The sequence below is a fragment of the Canis aureus genome, chromosome 31 (assembly GCF_053574225.1).
Source record: "Canis aureus isolate CA01 chromosome 31, VMU_Caureus_v.1.0, whole genome shotgun sequence".
Taxonomy (NCBI): domain Eukaryota; kingdom Metazoa; phylum Chordata; class Mammalia; order Carnivora; family Canidae; genus Canis; species Canis aureus.
In genome coordinates, this window is record NC_135641.1 from 17,569,354 (window position 1) to 17,593,814 (window position 24,461).

Sequence of the window (24,461 nt, forward strand, 5' to 3'; positions counted from 1 at the left end):
AGAGGAAGGGCTATTTTTTGTATTTGTCAAACAAGTTGTCTCAACAAACTACTGCATTCATTTACATTACTATGATAAGACCTGGAAAGAACTTTGATTTTGGAGTAAAAGCAAACATTATGTTATTCTGTTCATTTTTTTGTCTAAGATAATAGTTTTAGCCTGTAGAGACCTGCTAGTATGGCTCAGTTATGTTCTTTTTAACATCAGTCAGCCATATTAAAAAAAAAAAGTGTCATTAAAAAAATGTCGTATTAAAAAAATGTGTCATAGTAAGGAGCCAGTAAGATTCTCTTTACCAAAAATCCATCTCCGAACATATAACTTAGAGGAGGAGAGGTTAGTAAAACCTCTCACACCGCAATGTACATTCATTTCTAACAGTAAAAGGCTATGAAAGTCATAATTTGTCAGAGGTATATCCTGTCTGATATTTTTTTACACCTAAAGATAAAGATTTTTTGTGGATGTTTAGTAGAAGGAAAAATTGTGAAGATGATTAACAGTTTGTCTAGATATTAAATGAGATTTTTCATTAGCAGCCCAGAGGTTGTATTTATTTCGTAGCAAAATTTTTAATTGTTTTATACTCTGTGCAGTCATTAAAAATTACATAAGATGCCATATATGTGTATATGTATACATTACATATTCAGATAATCTTGCATCTAAGTCTAGGCTTATCTTTAAGGAAAGAACAGTGTTCTGAAACCAGTTTTGTTATGCAGGACAGGTATGAGGGTTCCTGATTTTTTTTTTTTTATCTCATTATTGTTCCATAATTACTGTTAATTTAAATGTCATATAATTTAGTTTCTAATGCAGATGTTTAGAATTGGGTTTCTTGATACTCTGAGTCCTTGCTGGATAGATTTATACCCATGAAAGGACTTTGCCATCCAGGAACATGGTCCAGTTTCATTAAGTATTTCAAATATAATATTACAAAAGTATAGATTGCAAAGACAAATCTCCATAACCTTGTTTCTTAAAAACTTTTTTTTTTTTTAATCCATAGTGTGTTATCCAGGATTTTCAAGCTTCAGTACTTCAAGTATCAGATTCAACTTATGATGAACAGTATGTTTTCTTATCTATAAGATTTATAATAGCTCATTAAAACCTTCATACTAATCTTCTCAACACTGAATACTTCATAAATGAGGAGAGAAATATGATTTATTTAGTTAAAGAATTGCAGAATACGCTTAACTGGTCTAAAGGTAAAAAATTATGTTAAATATTGAATAACAAAAGATATTCTGCTTTCTTAGAAGTTGATAATTTCTTAGTTTATAATTTCGAATAGGATTCTGTCTTTTGTTTAATGTTTACTATGTTTTCAGAGTAGCTGCACAGATGCCAACTGTTCATTATGAATTCCCTAATGGATACAACTGTGACTTTGGAGCAGAGCGGTTAAAGATTCCTGAAGGATTATTTGACCCTTCCAATGTAAAGGTATGAAAGCTTGATTCATAATTTGCATGGCTTGTCCTGTATATGTGAAGATCTTGTGTAATTATAAAACCTAAATAAGACTGCCTAGATATTCTTGGGTATGTTGTTTGAAGTTCTTCTGTGGACTACTCATTTTTATTTTGTTGTAGGGGTTATCAGGAAATACAATGCTGGGAGTCAGTCACGTTGTCACTACAAGTGTTGGAATGTGCGATATTGATATCAGACCAGTAAGTGTCAGCCTCCTGCTTATGGTATAAAGGTATTTTTTAGGGTAAGAGAGTGCTCCCAGATCAATATTTAATTAAGTTGGCAACTTTGACCCTTGACTTTGAAATCTATTTTAGAGTATGTAAAATCATGAAGTACTAGAAAAGGAAAAATCCAGAAATCTAGAGCTATGGTGTCCAATGTGGAAGCTACCAGCCACATGTGACAATTTAAAATAAGTAAAAATTTAAAATTCTGTTCTTCAGCTGCACTAGCCACATTGTAAATGCAGCTAATGGCTACTGTAGGACAGTGCAGATAGGGAACATTTCTGTCATCACAGAAAGTTTTTTTTGGATAGTGCTCTTCTAGAGATTTCCTAAAATGTGACAAACCAAAATAAATATTATTGGTGACTTTTGTTGTATATAGTTTTGCTACTTTTATTGTTCAGAAAGGTGTGGGTTTAAATTACGTTATAACTTTTACATGGAGCTTAGAGGATCAACCTTCATATTTTTTGTGCTTTGCCAAGTTTTAAATGCTAGCTCCATATTATATACATAGTATTTATTAGATCGATTATATCTTATTTAAACCCTAGATTCAATTTGTAGCCAACATACTGCCTTAAAAAATTGAGTTAATTCATTTGCTTAGAGCATAGTACCAATAGCTAGGGATGTATTAAAAAACACTTTCAAGGGATCCCTGGGTGGCGCAGCGGTTTGGCGCCTGCCTTTGGCCCAGGGCCCGATCCTGGAGACCCGGGATCGAATCCCATGTCGGGCTCCCGGTGCATGGAGCCTGCTTCTCTCTCTGCCTGTGTCTCTGCCTCTCTCTCACTCTCTCTCTCTGTGTAACTATCATAAATTAAATAAATAAATAAATAAATAAAATTAAAAAAAAAAAAAAAAACACTTTCAAAAAAGACTTTTGGGTGGCAATGAAAAATGTTCTATATTTCAGCTAGCACCTAGCAAACACATGGTGCTTCTAAGACAATAGGGATGTGCACACAGATTTTTAACACACACTCAAGGCCACTTTGGGGGAAGGCAATTAAATTGAATTATACTTACTATAAGAGTGTGATAACTTTGTTTTTAGTGAGATTTCTCCCTTAATTAACAAATACTGATTGCAGAGGACGTGCTTCTATATTCCATTTTCTCTTTTAAAAGTTAGAGGATTTAGATATTTGGAATAAATTTTTAAAATATGAACTTAGCCATTAGAAAGCATACAGGTTGACATGTATATTAACTAACAGAATTAAAAAAAAAACTTTAAAAAGCAGGCTGACATTTAGCTTTCTGATACGATACATACATGCAAATTAGAGGTTCTAAGTAGGAACTGCTTGTAAGTAGGGACTCAGTTTTTTGGGGTGGATTTTGAAAAAAAAGTCCCTATGTGGTTCTGATGTATACCCCTGCAAAAGAGAAAGGTAACAGTCATTTTGGTCAGGGATCTTATTAGATTATGCACTGTCATAATCATTAAATAATCTTCACTGTCTAATTTTGAATACTTCTAGATGAGCATTCCAAGGTGAAGGTATAAAACATACCTCTACTAAATATTGGCAGCTATCTGCCAAAAAATTATGATTGGGTTTTAGTTTTAGAATAATTGCTTTAAATTAGTGGTTCTTAAGCCTTAATCCACATTAAATCATCTGGAGGGTTTTTTGTTTTTTTTTAAGATTTATTTATTGATTTTAAAGAGAGGGGAGAGCACACACGCAAGTGGAGGCAGGGGCAGAGAGAATCTTTAAGCAGACTCCCTGCTGAGCACAGAGCCCCAAGGCGGGGCTTCATCCCATGAGCCTTGTGATCATGATGGGAGTTAAAACTGCATTGAATGCTCAACCGACTGGGCCACTCAGGCGCCCCAGAATCATTGGAGTTTAAAACTAACAAAACCTTTGCCTGGCTCCACCCCTGGATTTTTATTTAATAGCCCCCAGGCATTGATGTCCTATAAATTCCCTAAATGAGTTGAATGTGCAGCGAGGATTGGGAACCACTGGATCAAGCTACTAGATCTGTATAGAAGTAAGAAAATTAAAAAAGGGAAAATTGTAGAGGAGGATATACTATTAGTTGTAGTTGTATTTAAAACTGTTGGAAACATTTGGAACTAATATATTTTTGTTTTTTATCCTAGGGTCTCTATGGCAGTGTTATAGTGGCAGGAGGAAACACGCTAATACAGAGTTTTACTGACAGGTTGAATAGAGAGCTCTCTCAGAAAACTCCCCCAGTAAGTTTTGTTTGTTCTTTAGTGGTATTCTTCAGTCGTATGTGTCATCACTGGTAGAATCTTATAGATTAAGGTTTGTTTTTCAGTAGTAGATTGATACTTTGTGTGTGCCTAACATAGTATTACCTAAATAAATAGCCCTTGTGGATTAAATTGTATATAGATGACATCTTTTCATAGAGGACTTTTGTACTATTTGGATCTTTTATTCATTGATTCCATATTTAAGTACCTTTAGTCTGCTAGGCACTAGGAATATAAAATATAGTCCCTGCCCACAAAGGGCTCAGTCTGCTAGGATGAATGGACGTGCATAAAGTTTAACATACTAAGTGGTGTTAGTATGTCATGAACCACTCCAGGGAACACTGTAGATCAAGCACTTAACTCCCTCATGAAGAAGCTGTATGAATGAATAGTTCAACTGGTTGGTAATTTATGAAAGGCTATCTAGGTGGAGGGAATATCCTGTGCAAACCAAGAAGGGAAGATGGCATATTCCAGTATTTCAGCGTAGTTGGCTTATAGTCTGTGCAGAAGTGGGAAGGGTGATATGGCTGGAAAGATAGATGGTGTATTAATTTCCTAGGGCTGCCGTAACAAAGTATCACAGACTAAACTGGGTGGCGTAAAACAACAGGAATTTGTTTTCTCTGTTCTGAAAGCCAGAAGTCTCTCTCTGAAACATACAGATGAGAATTCTTCTTCTTAGCATCTGACTGTCTGCCAGGAATCCTTTGATAGTTATTGGATTGGAGCTCCAACACTTCCATCTGTCTCCATTGTCATAAGGCAGTCCTCTTCTCATGGATCTGTTCTTTTCATTATAACTCCCATCCAATGGATTAAGGGCCCACTCTGTTCCACTATGACCTTACCTTAATTTGTATCCTAATTATATTTGCAAAGAACCTATTTCTAAATTAGGTAACATTCACAAGTACCAGGGATGAGAACTTCAACATATCTCTTTTGGGGATATAATTCCACCCACAAAGATAGGTACCAGGTCTTGTTGCTTATTAATAGTGAACTTTTGGGATGAAATTTGGCAGGACTGCAGAGCTCCTGTGTTTGTTTTAAAAAAGATCACTGGGTACACTGTGACAACTTGTAAAAGGATTTTAAAAGGATTAGAAGAATGTGGTTTGAGGAGAAGGTCTGGTACATACTGATAACAGAGTAGTAGTCATAATCTTTATATTTTAAAACTTCTATCAAGTAGTTTTTTATATGTTACTCTGGACTAGTAGTTATAGTAAACGAAACGTATTAGGAGTTACATGGGCCCTAATGTTATCCATAGAATTTGTATATTCGGTAGTCTTTTTGTTTCTCATATAAAGGAACATTTTACATATGGCACATTTATAATTGTTATTTAAATACTAATATAGGTACATGATTAACACCTGATTACTACATTCTTGGAGTATATGGTCTGATCTGGAAAAGACCTTAATTATATAGTACTAATTACTAGGTTTGGTAGGAAGTCCCAGAGTAATGACTGTCAATCTGGGCTGTCCAAGATCTGGTCAAGAGCAGTTAATTATCCTGGTCATTTAGGAGGCAATTAAAGATCAATGCAGTAACAAAAAAAATCTCAGATATCAACCAGTTCCTCACCTATAAAAATCCATATTCATTCCTCCTGCACCTAGTACCTCCTCCCTTCCATATTCCACGCCCAAAAAATACAGTTTTCCACTGTGTAAGACTCAAACTGTGTGCTTGTATTAAAAAGCAGGGAAATATCAACAATTTGAGAACTATCCCCAGAAACAAACTCCTAGGTAGAGGGAAAAATCTCTTGATGCAGGGAGATAAGGATAGGACTAAGCCATAAAACCATGTTTATCAAGAAAGTGTGACTTCAAACTATAAACACTAATTTTGGAGGAAATCCGTATGAATCAAAAAATTAACCTGAAATTAGATGTCTGTATTTTGATTTGGAAGTGGAGGAGGGTGGAGTGACCCAAGATAGGACGGATTAGGACAGCATGAAGGCCTAAAAATGTAGTAGCGATCAAGTTGAGGAGGACAACAGGAAAGGTGGCAGGTTGGGATGATAATTAGATTTGATGTTGGAAGAAATGAAATGGTGTATGAAGCACTTAACACAGTACCTGATTTATAGGTAAGTGTTCAGTATGTCTTTGCTATTCTGGGATATAAACTGTGAATGTCATACTTTTTAATTGCAGTTTCCTAAGGTTTATATAATTTATTGTCAAATATTATACTTTAAGGCCACAAAGTATTTTTATGAAAGTACTTTATATAGTAATTCAGCCATGCGTACTATTAGCCTAGCTGTTACAAAATAATCATGTATTACCATTATTTGAAACAGTTACTAGGCAGTCATCAAAACTAAATTTTCTGAGTTGAATCACCCATTCTTAATTTGATTGTACTAATACTTCTCTCTCTATTTTAGAGTATGCGGTTGAAATTGATTGCAAATAACACAACGGTAGAACGAAGGTTTAGTTCATGGATTGGTGGCTCGATTCTAGCATCTTTGGTTAGTAGCTAAACTACTTTGAAAAACAGTCTATTGAATCATTTAACCTAAGTGTACCAGTGAGTATAGTAAAAGATTAAAAATAATTCCAGGGCATCCATCATCTTTGTATTTTACAACTATCAAATGAGGAGAGGACTTAATAGCAGTTCCACATGTTCTGATTTAACAAAATGCTTCCGTGCCTAATCAGTGGCTATTTGTCAGCCCAGTTTCAATTTCCCTTCTCTAAGAAAAGTGGGAATTCAACTTACTTACTCCTGCCTCTTCTCATACTCCCATTGACACTGGTCAGGACCTCTCTGTAGCACAGTTAAATTCAATCATTCCTTCTCAGGTCCAGGCTGTTCCCTGGCCTCTTGGTGAGGTGGAGGAAGTCAGGAGTTGGCTTTGGGGGCAAATGGTGAAGTCATGATGCTGGATTTTGCATGTTACTTAGATGGTGCCTGCCTTAAATCAGGAGATAAAGTTCTTGTACTTACGTGCACCCTAGACTTGGAGGATTTTCCCTTCACCTCACAGCAGCCAGAGTAAATGTCATGAAGTACTTACACTGAACATTTTTAAGCTAATAAGTGTTTGTAGCTGTCTACTTATATATTTGTTCTATTTCCAATCTTTTTAATAGATCTTTTTTAGATCAAAACAGGCTACCATGCATGAATCCACTTGAATAGAGTCCATCTTAGGGAATGGATTTGTCCTACTTTATGTTTTATTAATAATGTAGCCGAGGCTCCTTCCTCGTTGGGTCATTTTCCTCCTTTCCACCTTCTATAGCGCCTATATACTATTGTGTGTGTACTTGCAAAACTTAGTCCTGATGGATGAGCACTTTTGGGATCTAAATGCTGCCATTAGTCAAGTGCCAGAACAGCTCTTCAATTCGGTACTGGGATCAAGCCTTCCAACAACAGTTTCTATTGTTGTCATAGGTTGGCAGCGAGCCATAATAGCTAAACCCCCCATCTTCCTGTCTCTAAAGCCTCGTGACAGTTTGAATAGGAATAGGAAGACTTAATATTCTTTCCAAATTGTGTCTGTGGTGTTCTGGAGGAGGGCAGAAATAGAGGAGTAACGGAAGACTTATTTTGGGGGGAAGGGCTTAAGGGTTCTTTAAAGATTAGGAGTTGTGAAGGTATTTATTTATTTATTTATTTATTTATTTATTTTTTGGTGAAGGTATTTAAAAAGTATTTTCTAATAAAAAGGCACAATATATAACTTTTCTTTCCATTTTACAGGGTACCTTTCAGCAGATGTGGATTTCCAAACAAGAATATGAAGAAGGAGGGAAACAATGCGTAGAAAGGAAATGCCCTTGAAGAGAGTTCCCAAAGCTCTTCCTTCCTGTGTCACCTTAAGTTTCATAGCTTTAGTATACTCAGGAAAAGAATGACCATCTTTTGTAGAATGTTTATACATTTTTGCATATTTCAATTTCCACTTAAAATTTTTAAGGCTTTAACTGGCTCTATAAATTAAGATAAGTTTGTGCTTTCCTTGAAATGCACTTATTCTTATTACAAGCATTTTATAATTTTGTATAAATGTCTATTTTCTCTAAATATTTTGCTTTCAGTAAAAGCTTTCCAACTCTGTTTAGTATGTTAATTACCAGTCATTGGTAGAATTGGTTTTTATTGACTAGTAAAACTTACTGCCTATGCTTTTTATCTTAGGCTTGCAAAATTAAATAAAAATTATTAGCCATTCCAGAAATACTTTTTTGGATTTTTGTTGTGTTGTGACTTCCCTACTTTAAGGACTAAATGTATTTATCATGATTTTGAGTGAAAGTACTCCCTGTTTCTTAACAGAAATATCCACACCCCCTTTATATGCTATTAGCCAAATAGTAAAAATGTTACCGGAATCTCTGCCTTTGCTGTAACCAGTTGACATCACTTTCCCGCTCTAAGGTACAGGTGGTATTAAGTCTGCTTAGATGCCAGAATTTATAAAGTGGGTATTTGAACTTTATACCTGATTTTTAAAAAATCTTGGCAGAAGTATGACCACTCCCAGAGTTAGCATGCTATATTAACAATTAAAATAGTTGATAGTCATTTGACTAAAAACACAATTTCTTTATATAAATTAATACATATTTACTTTTGTATATAGACTGTTATCCAAGGAAAACAAAATGGCAACTTGAACTCAGACATCTTAGACTTGACTTGACTTCTGGGCTTCAGAAAGATGTGGAAACTTTTCCTGAAGAAATTTTTCTTTCTTTTTCTCTAAACTTTTCTTTCTTGCTTCAATGCGGGCATGTTTCTCAAGTCTCAGTCTAGAATAATAAAAGCATAAGAGCAATTTACACACAAATATTCCCCTGTTATTCAGTACCATCAAAATATGTCCAAATCAATTACTGAAAAACCCAAATCATGCCAGCCTCCATATTAGGTGTGTCATGTAGACTATTAAACTTGAAAATCACTGCAAACCTACACAAGTCAAAGATGAACGTGAAATCAAAACCATCTGTAACCCTATACCAATTCCTCTCTTTCCAACCTGAAAAGAATGAATAGAGCTTGTGAGCCTGTAAGAGACTGGGCTACCTTTCTATATTTTATTTTAAAAGCACTAGTTTTTACTGAATACGATAGATTTTTTTTTTGTATCCTGAGAATACATCCTGAGAGTTTTAGGAATTCCCCTAATTCCAAATAGCACTCAGTCTACCATATCATTTTTCCCTGCAACATAGAGAATAAAACTGTACTAAGAGATGATGCTTAGGTGCTAATTAGACTTGCCGCTCTCTATGTGAGTTTGCTTCTACTCACGCTCAGCATCCCAGAGCGTGAAGCATTTGTGCCTCAGCTAAATTCTTTCAACCTCTAGGGTCACTTATGAATCAAAATTGCAAACAATAAATTCATGGATGTCAAGCCTCTACTGTACTCGAGTTGATATTTTCCAGGAAATTTTATTGATCACTAGGCAAAAGTTTATAAAACGAGAATTAAGAGAGATGCGGTGAATATCTTAATATGCTAGTGCTGTGAGAGAGGTCAGAAATTTGAGACTAATTCCATTTGGGTGAAGACCAAAATAAATGTATATTTTAAAAAATATGAGCTATTTTGTAAGTTAAATATAAAAGCTAAGCAAAGCTGAAATCATATTAGTCACTCTATTAATCAATCTTTGCTCCAACTAAATTTTGACCATAAAAAAAATAATAAACCCATATGAAAGAATAAAGGTTAGCTATTCTTAAGACTATTCAGAAGATTATGCTTCATGCTCTGAAGGTAAGGCTAAGAAATTTAGTTTCAAAAACAATAATTAGAACATATATAAGGCGTGTAAGAGTGACACTGGATTAATAAATTCTCACACATTATTTTAAAAGTATTTATAGCTTCCACCTTACATGAATAAGAAGACAAAAGAGCCAAATAGCACACTAGGCTTGGAGAAATCGTGGAGGGAAAAAGGATACATAAACTTCTTCAATTGCTTATCATCATGAACTGGGCCTTAAAGTGTGAGTAATGGAGATTTCAGACTTGTAAATAAAGGAGCAGCAAAAGAGGGGAAAATGAGCAAGACTGTTCAGGAAACAAGGAGAAGGTCTGCCTTTTATGAAGGATAAACAGGTAACACTTAAGTTGTGGAAATGGTGGGAAGGAGTTGGGATTTGTTCTATAAACTTTTCAACAGTGCTGATGTGATAAAAAGGTTTGAGGAAAATTAGCCAGGAAGCAATATTTGAATGGACTGGAGTAAGGAAGATGTTCAAGAATTCATTTTGAGGGGATCCCTGGGTGGCTCAGTGGTTCGGCGCCTGTCTTTGGCCCAGGGTGTGATCCTGGAGTCCCGGGATCGAGTCCCGCGTCGGGCTCCCGGCATGGAGCCTGCTTCTCCCTCTGCCTGTGTCTCTGCCTCTCTCTATCTGTGTCTATCATAAATAAATAAATCTTTAAAAAAAAAAAAAAGAATTCATTTTGATGAAGAGGGAATGCACTAGGGCAGAGCCGGAGTACAAAGGAAGACGCAGACCTGCAGGCAGAATTAAAGACTGACTGCATCTAAAGGACTGCTGATGAAAAGGACGAGGGATGCTTAATGCCCGTGTAGAATGGATGTACCATATCAAGGGGTTCTGGACCTATTTCCACTGATGGTGGTCCCCCCAACCAAGCAATTCTCAGACACAAGCAGAATGTCTGAGACGTCAACTTAATTCTAACACTACCTAGGTGGGAATTGCATCAGAGGCTGTCAGCTGCGCTCAACAACCTGCTACAGCCTGGAAATTCGCACAACTCCCTCTCCCTTCTTGAACTTCAGATGCTAGTTCCAAGTCCAGGTGGTTGTCTGTACTTCTGACGGGCTGGCTATAACTCAGGCTCCCAAGACCTGCTCCTTAGTTTCGACTAATTTGCCGGAGTCACTCACAGAATTCAAGAAATCCCTTTACTCACTAGATTATTTTTTTTTTTACTCACTAGATTATTGATTTATTATAAAAGGATAGAAAAGTCTGCATACAGACAGAAGAGGTGCATAGGGCAAGGAGGAGTAGGGCGTCCCCCTCTCCAATCACCAAGTGCCACTCACCAACAGGGAAGCTCCCTGAACCCTGTCCTCTTGGGTTTTTATGGAGGATTCATTACAAAGGCATGCGTGCGTGATTAAATCATTGGCCACTGGCAACTGATTCACCTCCAGCCCCCTTCCTCTCTCCAGAAATCATGGAGTGGGCCTGAAAGTTTCAACCATCTATTGGAAGGTGGTTCCTCTAGCAACTAGACCCCATCACAAGGTGCTCTCCAAAAGTTATTAACATAACAAAAGACACTCCCCATCCCCACAGGGGTTTTAGGAGCCCTGTGTCAGGAACAGAGGAAGACGAAATCCATACTTTTTATTAGAAGTCACATTACAATAGATCAAATTGGAAATAAGGAGAGGCAGCTGGTTTGATGAGAAAGATGAAAAATTTAAACTATGATTCTAAAATATACCATAAGATCTGAAAGTCCAGTTTAAAAGATGTATTTTATTTTTTAAGCGTATGTATGTATGTATTTATTTATGGTATGGAAATATCATCTTGGGAGAGAAAGTAAGTTTTTAAAGAACTCCTGATGAAAGTAGACCATATGATCTAAGGCAGTTGTTTAAAAGCTGTGGGTTTTTTATGCTGCCAGAATTTACTTAAATTTCCAGCTGCTTTCCTGCCTTGAATTCTGATCTCTAGCCAGTAACCTTGATGTTCTCCCCACCCCGCTTCTCTCCGCAGCCACTGCCATGGGAATTGAGCAGCACACTTGACCTGAAACCACAAATTTGCCAATTCTCTCCCCTTCCAATTGCAGTTTGGATTCTGTCTGCTTTTGGATGTGGATCTAGTGTTCTAAAATAGCTGTTTTCTAAAATCCTTCTTTGTTTTTATTATTATTAGCTGCGGTCTTATGGAACCACTTCACTCTACTATTATAACATAAGTCCTATATATATATTCTCCCCGTTGAATAATAAACCCAATGAAGAAAAAAAATTTTATAGAAAATATTTGGAAATCAACATTCTGTAAGATAATATGACTTCAGATTTAATGCAGCAGGCTCCTCTCCTCACCCTAGCCCCTTTTCATTTCACCAACCTTGCAATAAATATGAGCTCATATGTTATGTAAAGTATTTGGATGTTCCTTTTCACATTAGAGAGGAATTTAATCATGTACTTACATAGAGATTGACGAACAGAAAGGCAATAAAAATTTTTGAAAGCATATACACTAGAATGTTAATAGAAGCTATTTCTGGATGGTGAGATTATGTAAGACTTTAATTTCATCTTTTCTACCTGATTCTTCTATTTTTTTCCATAACGAACATGTATTACTTATGTAAAAGCTTAACTTGTGTCATCTAATGAAAAGATAAGTTTCGTTATTAAGGGTACTGTGCTCACCTGACAAAACGTTCCACATAGGGCATTGCAAAGAATCGTTTCCTATTGTATCTTTTATTTAGGTACCAAGGTATAGGCCACTGCTTGAATTTGTGCCTGCCAAGAAAGCAAAAAGATATTGCCTTACTAGAAAATATTTAATATATTTTTCATTTTTTACAAACAGAGTTTCAGCCATCTTTGAGCTAAATATGTTTTCAGTAAAATGCATAGAACTGGCTTTTTTTTAAAACTGGCTTTTAAAAGATTTTACAGGGGTGCCTGGGTGGCTCAGTCGGTTAAGTACCTGACTCTTTATTTTGCCTCAGTCATGATCTGAGAGGGTCCTGAAATCAAGCCCTGAGTGCTCAGCACGGAGCCTGCTTAGGATTCTCTCCGTCTGCAATAACATTAGCATAATTAATATATTATGATATGCCATATGTTCTTTTTGACAGAAAAAAAACTTTTTAAGGAGCTCTGCATTTAAAAGGCTATCTTATAAATATCATAACATGCAATACTTATAACATGCAATAGAAAATTAGAGAAAAGGCATTGGAATTACAATGTTTGAGTTAATAAGCTACACTGGAAAGATGATATAATTGCTTTGTTCACTACTTTGTTTAGCTCTGGAAAAGTTAAAAGGAAAATTTTAAAAATCTAACAGAACAGCACTCATCCAGATTCTAATACTGACACAGATTCTCTCCTCTATTTCCACCCTTTCTTAATTGATCTCAACTGACTTAATCCAAATAAATATTAGTAAAAAAATAAAGTTTCTAGTTAGATGTTTTGGTAACTTTTCTCTTTTCTGTATTGGATTACACAGAGTACAGCTACTTCTCTACATTTGGCTCCAAGCAGCCCCATTACTGCAAACTCCATTAAAAGATCCTATCTAATGAGTAAGCACTATTATAACTTGTTTAATTTCAAGAGTACAGGGAAAGTCTCCAGCCACGCACAATGCCTTCTTCATTTTGCTGACCGATGTTTAAAATTCTACCAAGTACGCTTCCTTTTAGCAGCTTAATCCAAATGTAAAAAAGCCCTGGAAGAGACAGATTACACTGGGTCTTCTCAATTATTTATATTCAGATCCTTTCCCGAAGTCTGAAAGAACTTCAGGAACTAGAGGGACAAACGGTAGAAAGATGTTATGAAAATAAACGGTTTCATAATTTGGACTAGGGCTTTACCCTCATGGCACTGGGAGCAAACTCTGAAATGGGTTCATATGGCCTTATCCTTGAGAACTTCTTTTTTTTGTTGTTTTGTTTTGAGAACTTTTATAATTTCAGGTTCATAATGGGCAGGTATGTATCCTAAAAATTAGCCTCATGGTATTTATAACCCTTTGAAATTTTATGTGCATGTGTACATTTTTCTAGGGAAAGGATCTATATAACTTTAATCAAATTTTCTAAAGGTCATATAACTGACATAAGATTAGGAACTACTGTCATAAAGAACAAGTAATTGAATCACGAGAATCAGGTGCCTAGCCTACCACATAATGCTACCTTCATTCATGTACTAGGGCCCCAAAGGGGCTTAGGGACCACTGTTTACATTGGATACATCTGTAATATATTTCATATGGTGAGACTTTTTATAAAAGATACTGGACAAGAGAGTGAGGCATGAGACTTCCACTCTCATCTTAGAAAAACCACAATGAAAACTATATACCAGATGATTCTTCCAAAGATGTCTCTTCTCCAAGCACCAGGTCTAGCTTTTTCTTGACCAGTCTGAAGAAGTCTTAGGGCATCTTCTCTTTCCTGGACAACTTTATCTAATGCATCCATGGAATCTATTACCTGGTAAGATAAGAAGATGTAATTTCAACAATCACCTACAACAAATATAAAAAACAAAAACAATCCCCCTCCCTCCCAAAAAAAACATAAAGACTATGCTACAGAAAACCTTAATGAGTATTTTTGCCAAAGAACCATTCTGTCAAATATTTCCTAAAAATCTTTTTGGCACAGGTATGCATACATGGGTGTTTATAATATTTTTTGTAATTTTTTAAAAGTTTAGTTTCATTTATTTTTTTAAAAGATTTATTTAGGGGATCCCTGGGTGGCTCAGTGGTTTGGCGCCTGCCTTTGGCCCAGGGCGCGATCCTGGAGTCCCAGGATCGAGTCCCACGTCAGGCTCCCGGCATGGAGCCTGCTTCTCCCTCCTCCTGTGTCTCTGCCTCTCTCTCTTTATGTCTATCATAAATAAATAAATCTTAAAAAAAAAAGATTTATTTATTTGAGAAAAAGCGAGAACCTGCACATGCATGAGAGTTGGAGGAGGAGCAGAGGGAAAGAATCTTCAAGCAGACTCTTGCTGAGTGTAAGCCTGACTCAGGGCGTGATCTCACAACCCATGACATCATGACCTGGGCTGACACCAAGAGCCAGCTGCTGAACCAAGTGAGCCACCCAGGCACCCCAAAACTTTAGTTCATTTAAATGAAAATCTACTTAGCTCAAATTTCCACATATATGTATTAGTTTTGTTTGGCGTGGGATACACTTGCAGAGATTCCGTATGAACACCCAATTTGACTCCTGTTATTTCAAAATTCAATGAGCTATTAATTGATAACAGTTTGCTACTTTTTAATACTAAAATTCATGTTCTGGCCTCAACTAATCAGTGTCCCCTAACACACAGACACAGATGTTTTGACCTGTCAGCTGCTACTAATACAAACAGAATATCAGTCTACCCTGATCCTAATCTCCAAAGATCCATCAAGATGCAAGAAGATCCTATTAGAACCTCATCTATTTTTATCTCTTCACCACTTCTATTGAGTCTTACAATGCATATAATAATATATTGGCAAGATAATATATATATTTTTTATAAATGAATATTCATATTTGGGTACTATAATGACAGATAAGCTAAATTTTTTCATAGTTCTAAATACTGAGAGGCATTTTTAGCTGGTTATAGTATCCATGAGCATCATAACAAGTAGAAATATCGCATATACACATCTGTTTCTTGCAAGAGCCCTCAAAAACAGAAAGTGGGGAAGATTAGATTATAATCTTCTAGGGGCACCTGAGTGGCTCAGTTGATTAAGTTCTGACTTAATTTTGGCTCAGGTCATGAACTCAGGGTCATGAGATTGAGCCCCACATTAGGCCCCATGAGGAGTGTGGTACCTGCTTAAAATTCTCTCTCTCTCCCCCTGTACCCTCCCCTTTTTAAGTGCACATTAGAAAAAAAAAAAAAAAAAAGATAGTCTTTCAGATGGCTGTGGGACCCAAGAGATGTGAAGGCCACAAATTTAGACCACCTCATACACTGCATTCAGCTCACACTCAGTGCTTCTGTTCTTGCTTCTTCAATTAAAGTCACACTGAGCAGCTGAAGCCACGTGTAATTCCTCTTTACTACATGAATTTCTACAAAATCTCTGAAAAATAAAAGATGGGTAAGAATGGTGAATCCTATTTTGAAGACACACTTCAAAGAGTAAAGAAACAAGATTGGTCAGGGTCTAACACAAAGGTGTAGCCTTTAGGAACTTAGTAAGCCTGGCTGTTAACGGACTACATTAGAGTTCTCCTTACAAGGTTACTTCTCGGGCTCCTAACTGAAATCTAATGTTAGCTTACAAAGAAAGTAAACGGCTATTCAGTCCACAAAGCTAACATCTGATTACTCATGTTCATGCCACCAGAGGAGAAGGAAAATCAGAAGTATCAATGAGATACACTTTATTCAAAACAAATCAACCTAAAAAAGCTTTCTTTCCTTTCTAGTTTAACTATTCCAGAGCCAAGAGTATCCTTACACACTTCCAAATCTTCAGTTTATATCTTAAATTAAGAATAATTATTTTAAAATATTTTTCTTGATAAATTTTCCTTCGTAGTATGTCACAAAACACTGAGAAGACTCCATACATTTGAGGCTTAAAAAAAATTGCTTCTAGTTTATCTGGAGAAATGTTCATTATTTTTGGATTGTACTTATTCAGAGATAGGTCCACATATAGGACCTATGGAGATGAAGTTCACATCAAAATATATATTTTTTAAACCAGGGAGGGGAGATATTCTGAAGTTTAAGAATTTTAGAACAAGCAAAAGCAAAAGCTTTTCCACCAAATAAATAGCCAATGCACTTTTACTAAGACTCTCTAAAACGTAACTTTCCTTAACAGAATTAGCAAATATATCTGAAAATAAAATCTCAATACTTTATAAATATTGTGTAGCAATGAGGAAACTTACCACCCAGATCTTAGTTTCTAAATACATCGTTCTCCACTAAAAGGAATCAGGGTATTCTTCTGTAAAATGACTGATTCCAGGTCTGGGGCAGGAAAAGTACAAAACAAATCCAGAATACTTGCTATGCCTCATGAAAGAATGATAAGAGCACAGGGGCCAGCTTGAAGGGACTCACATTGGCCATTAAATCTGGGATGATGATATTAAAGAATTATAACTCACTGAATAAAATTGGAATTGAGGAGTCTGCAGTGATAGGAAAGGAAGAAAGAGGAGGGAAAACCATTTCTTACAGAAAAAAGCTAACCAATCAAAATAGAATGAATCATGGAATGAGAAAATCACCATTTAGCAAACATCATAGTAAAAACTGATCAACAGATGCAAAAACTGGTGAGTCCAAGTTTGAAGAATTACAGTATACTTACATGATTTCAATACAAAGAAAAATTAGTAACTATATACACAGTGGAGAAACCTGGCAGAACCACACTAACAAAATTATTAATGTGAACATCAGTAATACACAAAAATCCCCATCCTGTGCCCAATATGCACTGTGAAGAATACAGTATCACTTCTATGATATTTCTGATTATATGATCCAATCATAATGTATAAATATTATACAAATCCAAATTGGCCTAGACTCTTTAAAAATGTGAATGTCCTGACACACAAAGAAAGACTGAGTATCCAGATTAAAGGAGGCAAAAACTGAAAACGAATAATCCTGGATTTTCTTCTGCTATAAAGGATGTTAGGATAACTGATGAGAGAGATCTGTGGATTAGATAATAGTACTGTATCAGTGTTAATTTCCTGATTTTGAAAATTGTACAACAGTTATATAAGGAAATATCCTTGTTTTTTGGGCAACATATATATAACTATTTATGGATCAAGGGACATCATGTCTCTAACTTTTAAACTTCTGAAGAAAAAATGTGTTATTTAGAGAAGGAAGCAGAGAAGGATAAAGCAAATGCGGTAAAACATTCACTGGGGGAAACTGGGTGAAAGGTACCTCTATACCACTCTTTTTAACTTTCTGTCAGTCTCATGTTAAAATAAAGTTTAAAGAAACAAATATGCTATGGATTTCAATTTTCACTAAGTCAGAATAACTTCTTCCTAGTTAGGGTAAATAACTGAAATTTTATGCACTAGCTTCTTAGACTCTGGGCAGGGATATCAGGTCCTCTCTTAGAGGCAGCGTGGCAGTCACAGCTGTTGAATAGTGCAGAGAAAGCAAAGCGGAGCACAGCTGAGGCCAGGCAGAAAGCTGAGCTCCACTCTCATGGACTACTTACTATGGTACAGACACATCAACAAAGAGCTGCCTTCACAAGCAATCCAGGCAAAAATCCCTGAGAAATCTAATGAAATAAAACAAACAAAAAAAGTCTATATGGAAGAACTAGCTTAAACGTGGACGGTGTGACACATGAAAAAGAAGAGGCAGATCTACATATACAGACAGGGAAAGATACCCAAGATATACTAGGTAAGTGGAAAATGCAAATGTCAGAAGAGTTTATACGGCATAACCAAATTAGATGAATTATTTATTGTAAATAAAAATAATGAAGCACACTTCTACATGCAGAGAAAAACCCTGATGGACAAATAGGAAACACGCAGAACTAATTACCTCTAGGAGTGGAAATAATGAACCTAAGGGATTTTTCTTTCTTTTTTTTTTTTTTAAAGATTTTATTTATTTATTCATAGAGATGCAGAGAGAGAGAGAGAGAGAGGCAGAGACACAGGCAGAGGGAGAAGTAGGTTCCATGCATAGAGCCCGACGTGGGACTCGATCCAGGGTCTCCAGACCACACCCCAGGCTGCAGGCGGCGCTAAACCGCTGCGCCACCAGGGCTGCCCTCTTTTTTTTTTTTTTAAAGTATGCTCCATGCCTCACATGAAGCCCAATGTGAGCTTGAACTTACAACCCTGAGATCAAGACCTGAGCTGAGATCAAGAGCCGGATGCTCAACTCAGGTGCCTTGGGATCTTTTTTAAAGATGAAGAAAACCCAATTTGAACAACAGTTGACCTTCTCACAGTAACGTGAATATTCTTAACACTACTGGAATACACATTTAAAAAAGACTAAAAAGGTAAGTTTGGTGTTATATGTTTTTTACAATTAAAAAAAGAATGTATTAAAAACTTTGACCTAGGGACGCCTGGGTGGCACAGTGGTTAACCATCTGCCTTTGGCTCAGGGTGTGATCCCGGAGTTCCGGGATCGAGTCCCACATTGGGCTCCCCGCAGGGAGTCTGCTTCTCCCTCTGTCTATGTCTCTGCCCCTCTCTCTCTGTGTCTCTCCTGAATAAACAAATAAAATCTTAAAAAAAGAAACCAAACAACTTTGACCCATTGGTAAGGAAGTAGTTAAATCGGAACTAGAAATATAAAATGGATAGCTACTTTAAAGAGTTGGGCTGTTTCCTAAAACATTAAACATAAATTTACCTTACAACTCAGCAATTTTACTCCTACGTATTTATTCAAGAGAAATAAAAGCATGTGTCCACATATCTGTTGAGGTCTGCAGGTGGGAATGGGGAGTGACTACAGATGGGCATGACACTTTATTTTTGGGTGATAGAGATGTTCTAAAATAGTGATGGTTGCACAACTCTGTACATTTACTAAAAATCAAACAAATTTTAAAAAAGAAATTTACTTGCCAAGAAATGTAGGAACCATACATTTACATATTTTGGCTTTTTTTTTTTTTTTTTTTTTTGTCATATTTTGGCTTTTATCCCACACAACAGTCTCCAGCCTCCCATAAATGTTACCTTTTCTAACCGCTCCGGACTTGGCATTGGCAATCTCTGCCGCTTGGCCTCCTGCTCTAGAGTTAGGAGCATGTTTCTTTCTTTCAGTAGGACATACCTATAGCAAAGAACACAAAGCTTGTGATGCTATTCTATGGCTACATTAAGGTTATAATTTTTTTAAAAGATTTATTTATTTTATAGAGACGCTGAGTAAGAGACAGGGAGCAGGGGGAGGGGCAAAGGGAGAGAATCTTCAAGCAGTCTCCCTGCTGATTGCAGACTTTGATACTTAACCAACTGGGCCACCTGGGTGCCCCTAAGGTTGTAATTTTTGACATCAAAACTGATGATCTGTACTCAAAAGTCCTTTAGAAATCTCGATTTACAAAGTATCATTACAAAGAATTATCCTTTAAACACAGCTGTATTGATTCTTACTCATTTGTTTAATAAGTTTTCCACATGCTACATACTGTACTAAGTGCCAAGAGTTATAAAAAAATAAAAACCAGTCCCTACATTCCAAGTGGAGAGAGAAGGGGTGGCTCAGTTAGTTGAGTGCCTGCCTTCAGCTTGGGTCGTGATCCCGGGGTCCTGGGATCAAGCCCCACATCCGGCTCCCTGCTCAGTGGGGAGTCTGCTTCTCCCTTTCCCTCTGCTGCTCCCCCTGCTTATGTGCTCGCTCTCTGTCAAATGAATGAATAAATAAAATCTTAAAAAAAAAAAGTGGGGAGGGCAGCCCGGGTGGCTCAGCGGTTTAGCGCCACCTTCAGTCCAGGGCCTGATCCTGCAGACCCAAGATAGGATCCCACATGAGGCTCCCTGCATGGAGCCAGCTTCTCCCTCTGCCTGTGTCTCTGCTTCTCTCCCTCTCTGCCTCTCATGAATAAATAAATAAAATCTTAAAAAAAGAAAAAGTGGGGAGAGAAGATGAAAGATAACATTTATTCAGTGCCTATGATATGCTAGGCAATGTGCTAAGCATTTTATATATATTACCTCATTTAGTTCTCACAACAACCCTTTGAGGTGGGTACTATTTCCACTCTAAAAGAAAAAAGTAAAGCTGACAGATGCAAGGTATTCTGGAGGCACATAGCAAATTCAAGATTCAAATTCTAGACTCCTTATGTGTATAATTCTTTTTATTTTTACTCTACTATGCTGCCTCAGAAATTGTAATGTGATGTGGTATACTGAGTGGTACAGACAAGCAGCAGAATTAAGTGGGAAGGCGGCGACACATCTCTTCCAGCTCAGATGATCAAGAGATCATCTCTTCAGAGAGATGGAATTTGTTAGGCTGGAAAGGAAACCAAAGCAAACATAACCAAAGGCACCAAAGTGGCAGAGCTGAAGCAGGGATAAGTTTGTGAATACATCTGTTTGAGATTTAGAGCTGGCAGAAAGGAAAGGAAATAAATGTGGAGGGCACTGAAAATGACACAAAGGCATTGGGGTATTTTTTTTAAAAGATTTTATTTATTTATTCATGAGAGACAGAGAGGCAGAGACATAGGCAGAGGGACAAGCGGGCTGTGCAGGGAGCCTGATGTGGGACTCGATCCCCGGACCCCAGGGATCATGACCTGAGCTGAAGGCAGATGCTCAACCACTGAGCCACCCAGGGGCCCCGGCACTAGGGTATTTTAAGCTATAGAAAAAGATGATTTGGGGGAAGGGGTTGGCAGAAGAGAAATGATCTGGTTTTAGCCAAGATGAATGCTAAACAGCTCTGACCATCCCTTTCCCAATACCCTATAGTGACAGTGCTTTCATACAACTAATATTTTTTTAAAGGTTTTATTTATTTATTCATGATAGAGTGAGAGAGAGGTGGAGACACAGGCAGAGAAAGAAGCAGGCTCCATGCACGGAGCCCGATGTGGGACTTGATCCTGGGACTCCGGGATCATGCCCTGGGCTGAAGGCAGTCGCTCAACCACTGAGCCACCCAGGGATCCCACAATAACTTTTCTATAATGAATCTGTACTGCTCTACACATAACACTTCTGATACCAAATGAAAGGTTTTTTCCATCCTGACGCCAAATACATGTTGACTTTTTCTTTTTTTTTTTTACATGTTGACTTTTTCAACACCACTTCTCTGACACTATCTGTAGAGCCAGATTCCACAGATTTAAAGGTTCAGTCTCAGAAGACTGTCCCTCTACTTCACATGCCAATAGCAAGTTCCAGGACCCCCATACATTTGACTGACAACTATGAATTGGGGTTTCCGTGGCCATATGGGAGATCTCCCCAAACTTACTTTTTTCCAAACTGCACTGGACAGCTACGGCTCTAACATTGCCAAGATAAAATGGGATTGGCTTAGTATTTTCAAACTTCCAAACGTTATCAGGAATCTAAAATTGCCTCTCTGCAAAATATAATTTCTAGACTAACAGGCAAACAATTAAAAAGCAAACCCAGAGATTTGCTGAAGAATTTAGCATAGTCATTCCAACACAACAATCTGGTCTCTCAGATTAATAATTAGTCCACATCCTTGTTGGATCAAATTAAAATTTGATTTTAATTTACCTAATTGGTGGGCAGCCCCGGTGGCGCAGCGGTTTAGCACCGCCTGCAGCTCAGGGCGTGATCCTGGAGACCCAGGATGGAGTCCCATGTCGGGCTCCCTGCATGGAGCGTGCTTCTCCCTCTGCCTGTGTCTCTGCCTCTCTCTCTCTAGCTGTGTCTCTATGAATAAATAAATAAAATCTTAAAAAAAAAAAAAAAAAAAGAAAGCAGATTTCTCACTGTAATTGATCTGTGGAGTACATATTTTAGTACTCGAACTGATAAGGATAGCCACTATCTCTCTGCTTTCACTTGGGAAGAATGGAAAATACATCTGGACAGTAATGCCCCAGGGCTCTATAATGCTACAGAGGCCTTCTTACTTTCACAAACCTTAAAAACTGATTTAGATGATAATAGTTTTCTGTTGGCTCTGCTTTCTTATAATATGTAGATGATTTGCTTCTCACTCCCTTTCTCAAAACTCTGCATAGGAAGACAACATCTGTTACAACTTCTGGTCTTAAAGGGACATAAAGTCTCCAAAGAAAAACTGCAGTGTGTTCAAACTTAGGTTTGATACTTAGGGCACCTGATCTTGGAACAAGGACATTTGGATCCAGGTAGACTTCAAGACATCTTGAATTTCCCTAAACCTAAAACAAGCACCAATTACAAGGTTTTCTTGGACTTGCTGGCTACTGTTGGAAATGGAAACCCAAAATTCTCTCTTATGATTCAAACTCTATATGCTTTACTAAAAAATGACAAACTTGACCTTATTTTTATTTTTTTTTATTTTTTATGATAGTCAGAGAGAGAGAGAGAGAGAGGCAGAGACACAGGCAGAGGGAGAAGCAGGCTCCATGCACCGGGAGCCTGACGTGGGATTCGATCCCGGGTCTCCAGGATCGCGCCCTGGGCCAAAGGCAGGCGCTAAACCGCTGCGCCACCCAGGGATCCCCCAAACTTGACCTTATTATTTGGAATGGTCAGGAAGACACAGCATTTGGAGCTTTAAAAAAAAAAGCCTGGCCTCAGATATCATAATTATCAACTCTCCTTTTTCCTCTTTGTAAGAGAGAAGGGAATGTCCTTGGGAGTACTCACCTAAAAACATGGGGATCATCATCAACCCACGGGGTATTATAGCTAACAACTAGACCCTATGGCAGGGGATCCCCCTCGTCTCAGAGCTATTCCTGCCACCACCCTTAAGTTAAGGCCACTGAAGAAATAATAATCCCCTTTAACCATCCTTATATTTTGGCCAAGGGTAAAACCGCAAACATACCAATAGCCTGTTTGCCTTTCTAGTAGCTCATGACCCTGGAATATTATGGAAATAAGGTTTCCTTACCTCCAATGGGGATAAAATTAAAAATAACTCCTATGTCCAAAATTTATTAGATGCCACACTTTTACTGGCTGCTCTGGCTATTATTAAGGTTCCAGGGGATTCCAGACTTAAGTCCCTGGAGGCCAAAGGAAACCACCTCACTGATATTTCCACCCAAAAGGAAATCAACAGCCAAACTTCTGTCATGGTCCAAAGGGATGTTTCCCAAACGATAATTTGGAAAAAAGTTATCAGAAATATCCAACAATTGCTCCAGAAAGGGAATAACAATACTAGAAACTTAGTAAGTGTTCCATAAGAAGAGAAAACTCTGGTTTGAACCAAGTAATAATCCTGCCCTACCAGAAATTCTTAAATTCCCACTTCTTACCACTGTACATGCATTAAACCAGTGGTCTAATGACGCAACGACAGTATACATGAACCTACAGTGAGGGTGGGGGGAGAGTGGGGACACAAAAAGTGCCTACCTCATTTGTTCCACCTGCCCAAAATAGAATACAAGGAAACCAGTTCACACAAATCAATTTCATACATTTTCCCTGTTTCATGGATATACATGTTTTAGTCTTGGTTTCTATGTTTTCTTACTGGACCAAAGCTTTCTCTTGTAGATAGGCCAATGCTTCTTTTGTGACTAACACCGTTAGAAAAAGATTATCCCTACCTGTGATAGGGATAATCAACAGTGATTAGGGGATGCACTTTACTGGTTAGGTGCTTCAAGAATTCTGTGCTGTATGGCTGGTTTTACAACACTTTCACTGTGTATATCATCCTCAATTCTTAGGGTGGCTGATGCACTAACAGCATTGTTAAGACTCAACTGGCAAAATCTGTAGACACCCTCCAAATACCTTTACCAAAAGCATTGCTATTAGTCCTTCTAAATCTCAGATCTGCCTTTTTTGACACTTCATAAACTTTTACCCTCTGAGATAGTCACAGGACATTCAATGTACTTGGCTTCTGCCTCCTTCGACCCATAATTGATAGAAGATCTACATCAATATTATAAAGACCTAATTACTTCCATTAAAAGTAACCACACTTTGGGGATCCCTGGGTGGCTCAGCGGTTTAGCATCTGCCTTCGGCCCAGGGCGTGATCCTGGTGT

The 24,461-nt window shown here is 37.4% G+C and overlaps 2 protein-coding genes across 10 annotated transcripts in view; one reads left to right on the forward strand and one right to left on the reverse strand.

The window, feature by feature from the left end:
* The window catches only part of ACTL6A (actin like 6A), a 28,531-nt gene extending 20,337 nt beyond the window's left edge, over nucleotides 1–8,194 (forward strand). For all 5 annotated transcript variants that reach the window (XM_077879723.1, XM_077879721.1, XM_077879726.1 and 2 more), the window contains 6 exons: nucleotides 1,019–1,080; nucleotides 1,347–1,461; nucleotides 1,611–1,691; nucleotides 3,844–3,939; nucleotides 6,386–6,472; nucleotides 7,717–8,194. In XM_077879723.1, coding sequence (XP_077735849.1) covers nucleotides 1,019–1,080; nucleotides 1,347–1,461; nucleotides 1,611–1,691; nucleotides 3,844–3,939; nucleotides 6,386–6,472; nucleotides 7,717–7,797 — 522 coding nt within the window. In that variant the 3' untranslated portion in view covers nucleotides 7,798–8,194. The remainder of the gene's footprint in view (nucleotides 1–1,018; nucleotides 1,081–1,346; nucleotides 1,462–1,610; nucleotides 1,692–3,843; nucleotides 3,940–6,385; nucleotides 6,473–7,716) is intronic.
* MRPL47 (mitochondrial ribosomal protein L47) overlaps nucleotides 7,612–24,461 on the reverse strand; it is a 31,927-nt gene continuing 15,077 nt past the window's right edge. For all 5 annotated transcript variants that reach the window (XM_077879727.1, XM_077879728.1, XM_077879729.1 and 2 more), the window contains 4 exons: nucleotides 19,474–19,570; nucleotides 14,096–14,226; nucleotides 12,416–12,511; nucleotides 7,612–8,768 (listed from right to left, as the gene is read on the reverse strand). In XM_077879727.1, coding sequence (XP_077735853.1) covers nucleotides 8,645–8,768; nucleotides 12,416–12,511; nucleotides 14,096–14,226; nucleotides 19,474–19,570 — 448 coding nt within the window. In that variant the 3' untranslated portion in view covers nucleotides 7,612–8,644. The remainder of the gene's footprint in view (nucleotides 8,769–12,415; nucleotides 12,512–14,095; nucleotides 14,227–19,473; nucleotides 19,571–24,461) is intronic.